The 8,087-nt window shown below is 41.1% G+C and overlaps 1 protein-coding gene across 9 annotated transcripts in view; it reads left to right on the forward strand.

The window, feature by feature from the left end:
- The window catches only part of LOC101588538 (zinc finger protein 73-like), an 11,638-nt gene extending 3,551 nt beyond the window's left edge, over positions 1–8,087 (forward strand). For 2 of the 9 annotated variants that reach the window (XM_023700571.1, XM_023700572.1), the window contains 5 exons: positions 266–410; positions 2,617–2,743; positions 3,182–3,274; positions 4,972–5,064; positions 6,529–8,087. In XM_023700571.1, coding sequence (XP_023556339.1) covers positions 309–410; positions 2,617–2,743; positions 3,182–3,274; positions 4,972–5,064; positions 6,529–7,952 — 1,839 coding nt within the window. In that variant the 5' untranslated portion in view covers positions 266–308 and the 3' untranslated portion in view covers positions 7,953–8,087. Of the gene's footprint in view, positions 1–265; positions 411–1,577; positions 1,621–2,571; positions 2,744–3,181; positions 3,275–4,971; positions 5,065–6,528 lie in introns of those variants that run through there. The other 7 variants (XM_023700581.1, XM_023700580.1, XM_023700582.1 and 4 more) reach the window with 7 other exon arrangements.

Below are 8,087 nucleotides of genomic sequence, written 5' to 3' on the forward strand. Positions count from 1 at the left end.
TTTTTTTTTTTTTTGAGGAACTGGGGCTTGAACTCAGACCCTTGCGCTTGCCAGGGAAGCGCTTATTCTACTGAACCATCTCCCCAGGCCCCTCTAGTAGGGATTTTGTTATCCTCATTTGGTTCTTCTTTTTTGGCACCAGGAATCAAACTCAGAACCTTGTGCTTGCCACTGAGCTATATCCCTAGATGATAGTCTTATTTGAGATTTAAAGGGCTATTCTCCAGCAGAAGCCTCTTTCCCACCAGTTTTTTTTCTTTTCCAGCTTATGTGTAGTGTTCTGAGCAGGAGAATTTAGGACACAGCGAATGTGTTCTCTTATGACTCCGCTCTGCTCACCTCTAGTCTCAGCTATGCTTCCAGAGTCTCCTGTGCATTTCCAAGAGCAACAAAAATGGGCTAAATCTCTGGTGAGTTATTTATTCCTCATTTGTTTTACATCATATTTAATGAACTTTATGGATTCAGGAATTAAGATAGAAAAATAGAAAACTGAGATTGAGATTTAGAGGTAACCCATTTGGAACCCCTCCTGTCTCAGGAGCTATTCCTGTTCTCCATTGCTATTTGTCATTCTCTTTCCCTGGTAAATTTTCCTACTCTTAACAAACAAACAAACAAAAACCTCAAAAAAACCCAAAAACAACAACAATAATAAAGTTGAGCCTTAGGGAAGTATACATAAAGTTAATATATAGATTTAGCAGATTACAAGACTCTAGAGTCAGAAAATTAAAAAAGACTTTAGAGTCATTTAAATTGAGTGCAGGGTTGTCTCTAGGCTTTCGGTGGCATGGTGAGAAGCAGTCACCCTCATGAGATGACTCACAGAATCCTCATGGTAAGCATGCTAGCCTTTTCTGGAATTGGGACATTTGCTGGCACCCAAGTCTAGAACACCATCTTCACCAGTCATGTTTAAACACCTAAAGGAGGCTTTTCTGAAGTTGATAAGAGTGTGGTCCAAGACAGCTTTTGAGTTATCCTTCTGTCCTGTAATAACTGTATGTACATTTTTCTCACCTTGTGTGTCTGTAGGGTGTGCTGTAAGTTGAGCCAAGTATTGTATTTTCTAGGAGATTCTGCTCATTGGTACTTTAGCTTACTCAGTGAATTCTCAATTCATTTCTTCAGAAGTTCATTATTAACCTAGATTACAGTAAAATCCACTGACCATTGGTACTGCTCTTTGATGCACAGAAAGTCTTAATTTTATAGTTCACCTTTACCTTTTTTTTTTCTTAGTACATGTGTGTAGTACATAATGTTTACATTCCTTGTGGGAAGTTGGTACATATACATGATACATCTTAACTCACTTCTCATCCCCCTTCTTCCCTCCCCTTTACTGATTTTTTTACTTATGTTTTTGATGTCCAAGAAATAACTGCCAAATCCAATGTCATAAAGTATTTCCTTTGATTGAACATTTTAAATAGGTATAGTTCATATCACAACATATGAGATGATTGTTATTTCTTTGTACAAATGAATAGTCTAAACTTAAATGCTCCCTATATCAAATTAAAGTGCTGTCTTTCATCTCTGATAACTTTTAACAGTGCTCAACATTCCAGGCTCTGCTGATTAATCTTGTGACTAAGACCAGCCCCCCTCCAGGTAGACATCATTTTCACCTCAAAGTTTGTCTTCAGTAAGCTGTTTTTTGTCCTTTCAGGGTTGACTGTCAACCCAAATTTTATTTGTCTCATTATTTGTAGCATATGTTTTAGAAGGTGAATGATGTTCAGTTTCGTATGCACACTGGGAATGCTTTTCAATTTAGGTATGAAATACGAGGATGTTTATGAACATAGCACTAATCTGTAGGTAATTTGCTAACAGCAGTGAGTATATGAGCCATTTGTTGTTGGAAGAATGTTGAATATTTAAGTTAGAGTCATTCTATAATCAGGTTGTCAAATGTCTTCACTGCCTTTTTTCCTCATCACAACTCAGGACTGCTTACCTAGAAAGACATCTTTTGTATTTCTGTTAATGTATTGTGTGTTCTTTATGATTTCGTTTTTCCTGAGGCATATTCTTTCGGAAGATCTAAACATTTTTTACTTTTCAGTGAAGCACAACCTGATACCACAGGAAAAATGTGTTTCTTACTTCCTTGTTTCCCTGACTTACCTTGAGCTTTTGTCTAAATTAGCTGAACATATGATTGTAGTCGTGTGTTTGTGCTTCATGTCATCGTAGCATATCATGTGCTCCTTGGTGGGGAATTTATATCCTGCCTTTATCTTGGCAACACGGACTTTCCCAAATCTGTAGAAACTTCAGGATGGGGCCAGGGAGCTAGTTCAGCAGCATAAGGGCCTGCCTGGCAAGCACAATCCTGAGTTCGATCCCTGGTAACAAACAAACAAAAAACGCTTCAGGATGATATTTTTAGTGACTGAAAAATCAGTGCTGAGATCGGATGTTTCTGCTGTGATTATTTTTCTTTTTCCTACCACAGAGAGTGCAGACTAAGTTCCCTTTTGCACATACATGTACACACACACACACACACACACACACACACACATACACTGGTCTCCCAGACTTTGTGTTCTCTAGATCCTAGGGCTGACAATTTGAGTGAAGAGAAACATGCCATTACAGGGGTTAGTATCATTTGAGGATGTGGCTGTGGACTTCAGCTGGGAGGAATGGCAGGATCTGGACGATGCTCAGAAGACCCTATACAGAGACGTGATGCTAGAGACCTACAGCAGCCTGGTGTCCTTGGGTGAGTGAAAAATCACAGTAACTTCTCAGTGTATAGAACAGGTAAATGACTTCATGGCATTTAGGTGTAAGAGTCCAGCCCATGAAGGGCTGCCATCCTACAGCAGGCTTACACTGGCCCCTTCTTGGCAAAGCTGAAACTATACTGTTGACTTTCTTTCATTCTGTCTGTCTGTCTCTCTTTCTGTCTCTCCAACTGTCTGATCCAGTCTGGTCTGGACTGTTCCTTTCCTTACCTAGCCTTTCTTTGAGACAGGATCTCACTATATAGTTTAGGCTGGCCTTGGTCTCACTATGTAGCAACTGATAGCAGTATTCCTGCCTTAGCCTCCCAAGTGCTGGGATTATAGGCACGTGCCACCATGCCTGGCACTTGGTTTTCTTCAGAGGTCTTGAAATAGCAGTATGCCAAAAGTCATGCTTCATTTTCCACTAACAGGGCATTGCAGTCCCAAACCTGAGGTGATCATCAAGCTGGAGCTGGGAGCACAGCAATGGATGGGAGAAGAACACCCAAGCCAGGCCCATACAGGTCAGTTGTGTCATTGGGAGAGGGCTGGGAGGAGCACAGCCCAGCTGATGGGGCTGTGCTGGGCCATTTGTGGAGTGTTTCCCTAGCCCCTACAGTGGTGCTCAGGGTCAGATGCCTGTGCTGTTCTCTTTGCAGAGTTTCTCAAGTCTAGCTCCATGTCCTCCTTTTCTTAGACTTCTACAACTCCAGCCACTTTCTGGTTCTTATTAGGTTTTTTCCTAAGTGAGTTTCTCTAAATTCTCAGTTGCTTCCTTTTCCTCTGTTGTCAAGGGCTTTTTATTATTATTATTATCATTATTATTAATGCATTTACTCATTCTTCCCATACATGTTAAAATTGGGCAACTCATGGGTGCTAGTGTTTTGTGATTGTGACAATAATAGTAATTAAACAAATATCCTTTTAAAGAGCTTATGTTCTTTCAAAAGAGAAAATTCAAAGTACACCAAAAAATTGTATACACACTTTTGGAAAATGAAGACTTGTATAAATATTTTTATTATTACTACTTTTTTTTTTTGGCGGAATGAGGGATTGAACTCAGGCCCCTGTGCTTGCCAGGCAAGTGCTTATTCTTCTCAGCTATCTCCCCAGCCCTTTATTGGTTCTTTTTTCTTTGGTGGAACCAGGGATTGAACTCAAGCCCTTGCGCTTGCCAAGGAAGCGCTTATTCCACTGAGCCAGCTCCCCGACCCCTGTATAAATATTTTAATGCTAAAGTTTTTGAGACATTGTCACCTTTGACCTCTATAATTACAAAAGGTGCTTGAAGTGGTGGCCATGAGCTTCTAGACATTTATTAGTTTGGCAAACTGCTGCTGTAACCTTGGTCATTGGAATAGCTGCACATGCATTTGCAGTTTCTTATCTGAGGACTGGCAGTTAGTGGCTTTTCTGCAGTATATGACCATTTCCGAGGACCCCCATATGCGGGTAACACCATCTGTTGAGAAAACATCATGCTATTTTTCTTTTCCTGAGTTGTGTATACATTTTTTGGGCAAACTGTATATCCATTGTGAGATAACAGCCATAAAAAATGCTTTAGCGGATGAGATAGAAAATGGGATATTGGGCTGGATATAGAGCTCAGCAGCATAGCAAGCTTAAGATCATGAGTTTGATTTCCTGTTGCTATTAAAAAAAAGATTGGGCTGGTGAGATGGCTCAGTGGTCTAAAGCACCTACTTAGAACAAGCTTAGCAAAGCACAGGGACCGCGGTTCAATCCCCCAGCACCACATGCCAGCCAGCCCCGCCCCCTGGTGGGCTGAGCTGGCCGCGCGCGCGCGCGCGCGCGCACACACACACACACATATATAAATAAATAAAATTACATAATAAATACATAAATAAAATTAAAAATAAGAATAATAAAAATTTAAAAAGGATCAAAAAAAATTGAGTATTTTAGGAAGGGTTCTAAGGGGAGGCAGTTCTAGACAGACTGTTGTTTACTTCAGATAGCTTAATTTTTGAGGTGACAGTGTCCCAATTATATATATTATTATATAATGTGTAGGTGAATGTATAATCTAAAACAGAATATGTATCACTGGTAGATACACAACTTTGGAAATCAGTAGTAGCTTTGAGAGAAGAGGCATAGGAGTCAGACTTGTATGTCAGAACCTCAGAGTCAGAGTACCAAAGAGCACTTAACACAGGGAGAACTCTCCACCACTTCCCATTAACAGGGCATTGCACCCCCAGCCCAGACGAGACCATCAAACTGGAACAGGGAGCACAGCCATGGATGGGAGAAGAATGCCCAAGCCAGATCCTTACAGGTCAGTTGTGTCCTGGGAAGAGCCCTGAATGGAAAGCTCCCAGCTGATGGGGCTGTCCTGGGCTGTTCTCAGAAGTCTCTTTCCCAGTTCCCACAGTACTGAACTCTGTTGATGGGGCTCAGCTTGCTGTGTGGGAGTGGAGTTTAAAGTTAGAATTCTCGGGCTAGTGAGATGGCTCAGTGGTCTAAAGCACCTACTTAGAACAAGCTTAGCAAAGGACAGGGACCGCGGTTCAATCCCCCAGTAACACATGCCAGCCAGCCCCGCCCCCTGGTGGGCTGAGCTGGCCACACACACACACACACATACACACACACATATATAAATAAAAATAAAGTTAGAACTCTCCCCTCTTCTTTGTGGACATCATTCTAAAGCAACAAAGAGAACAAAGAATGTATAGGAAACTTCATTTTCTGTGAAATAAGGCAGCAAATGACATGCCATGTCATAAAACAAGCTTCAGGAGCAACTTGTCATCAAGCAGGGCTACAGCAGGACCTGGGGAAAAGGCTGGCTTGTTGGGATGGTGGGTACAATCTGGATTGCAGAACTAGGATGGTGGCCATGGTGGTGAACTGGTGTTATGGTTTTGGAAATCGGAGGATGCTGGGTTAAATTTGGAATTTTAAGGACATTCTTTTTATCTAGAGTAGGAAAGAAAATAGTTGAAATCTCCCACAGGTTCTTATAGCCCTTCTCCAGGGAACAGTGTAGCCTAAACAAATGTAGATAGAAATCCTTTTCCCATGAAACATGTACGCTTAGATGCCAGGCAAGGAAGAGTTTCTGTTATTCTTCTGACTGTAGCTGATCCTAAGAGATCTTGCCATCTTCAAAACTAAAGGATGAGGAGAGAAGTGGTACAAAATGGGAACAACTAATAAAAAATGTTTTAAAAAATCAAGGAAAACCAATAGCAGATGAACAACAGTCAGTTTTAAACTATAACCAGATATATTTTTTTAAAATTTTATTTATTTATTTGTGTGTGTGTGTGTGGCCAGCTCAGCCACCAGGGGGCAGGGCTGGCTGGCATGTGGTGCTGGGGCATTGAACCGTGGTTCCTGTGCTTTGCTAAGCTTGTTCTAAGTAGGTGCTTTAGACCACTGAGCCATCTCACCAGCCCCTATAACCAGATATTAAAAGAAAAATTTTTTTTAAAGAAACAGAAAAGGGGCTGGGGAGATAGCTCAGTAGAATATGTGCTTACCTGGCAAGCACAGGGTCCTGAGTTCAATCCCCGGTACCCTCCCCCCCCAAAAAAAAAGAAACAGAAAAACATAATATAAAAACCATTAAATTACTCAATACATTCACTTTAGGGGGAAAAGACATATTAGCCTACATGTATTATTGATATTTTAAAATTTTTAGCCAGTAGGATAGGAAGATACTTGGAGCATTCCATAAAAAGTGCTTAATGTGGTTCAAGAGTATGTTTGTCATTATTGATTATTTTAGATGTCCAGAAAGTGGAAGACCTGGCTGAGACCAGCCACGACAGTCCAGCCAGACATCTGTGGCAAGTAATGATCACCAGCAACAGTACAGCAGAGGAGCGATTTGGATTAGAAAGAACATTTGATTTGAGCTCAAACCATATTTCAAAACTGGTTATAAATAATGAGAACTACTTAGGAATGAAGACTGAAGAATTTATTGTGTATCAGAATGTGTTCCTCCCTATTGTCCCTGATAAGATTCCTACTGGAACAAGACCTGCTGCCCATGTTACAGTTGGGAAATCCCTTGGACATCTTGACTGTCTCAGTCAGCATCACAGGATTCAAAATGGGCAGCAGGATTTTGAGCATACTGGAGAAATGAAGGCTGCTAACACAGAAGCAATATTCTTCCTGCATCAGCGGGTACATGTAGGAGAGTCCTATGAATATAGTGAACATGGGCAAGCCTGTGATAAGTCGGCTCTCATTGTCCAAAGAATAACTCAGGTAGGAAGGAAGACACTTGAATGTAACATATGTGGGAAGACATTCTATTCAAATCCTGCACTCACTAAATATCAGAGAATGAACACTGGAGAGAAACCCCACGTATGTAGTGACTGTGAGAAATTATTCATTAAGGAAACATACCTTTCAACTCGCCAGAAGAAACACACAGAAGAAAAGCCCTATGAATATAACATATGTATGGAATCTTTCTACCAGAAATCAGGCCTCACTTCACAACCTAGCACTCACACAGGGAAGAAACCCTATGCATGTAATGAATGCAGAAAATCTTTCTACCGCAAGTCAGATCTCACTGTGCATCAGAGAACTCACACAGGAGAGAAACCCTATGAGTGTAATAAATGTGGAAAATCTTTTAACCAGAAGTCAAACCTCAGCAGGCATCAGAGGACTCACACAGGAGAGAAACCCTATGAGTGTAATAAATGTGGGAAATCTTTTAACCAGAAGTCAGACCTCATTTTACACCTGAGAATTCACACAGGAGAGAAGCCCTATGAATGTAGTGAATGTAGGAAATCTTTTTACAAGAAGTCAGACCTCACTGTACATCAGAGAACTCACACAGGAGAGAAACCCTATGAATGTGATGAATGTAGGAAAACTTTCTATCAGAAATCAAAACTTACTGTGCATCAGAGAACGCACACAGGAGAGAAACCCTATGAATGTAACGAGTGTGGGAAGTCTTTCTATCAAAAGTCAGACCTCACTGTGCATCAGCGAACACACACAGGAGAGAAACCTTATGAGTGTAACAAATGTTGGAAATCTTTCTATCAGAAATCAGTGCTCACTGTGCACCAGAGAATTCACACAGGAGAGAAACCTTATGAATGTAATGAATGTAGGAAAACCTTTTGCCAGAAGTCGCATCTCAGCAGGCATCAGAGAACTCATACAAGGTAGATACCTTGTGAGCAATGAAAGGAAGAAATTCAGTCAGAAGCGAGTCCTTGCCACACATCAAAAAACTCAGCAGGGGCCTGGCCAGATAGCTCCGTAGACTAAAGTGCCTGGCGACTGGGGTTTGATCCCTGGCAT

The sequence above is a fragment of the Octodon degus genome, unplaced genomic scaffold (genome assembly GCF_000260255.1).
Source record: "Octodon degus isolate 3935 unplaced genomic scaffold, OctDeg1.0 scaffold00006, whole genome shotgun sequence".
NCBI lineage: Eukaryota > Metazoa > Chordata > Mammalia > Rodentia > Octodontidae > Octodon > Octodon degus.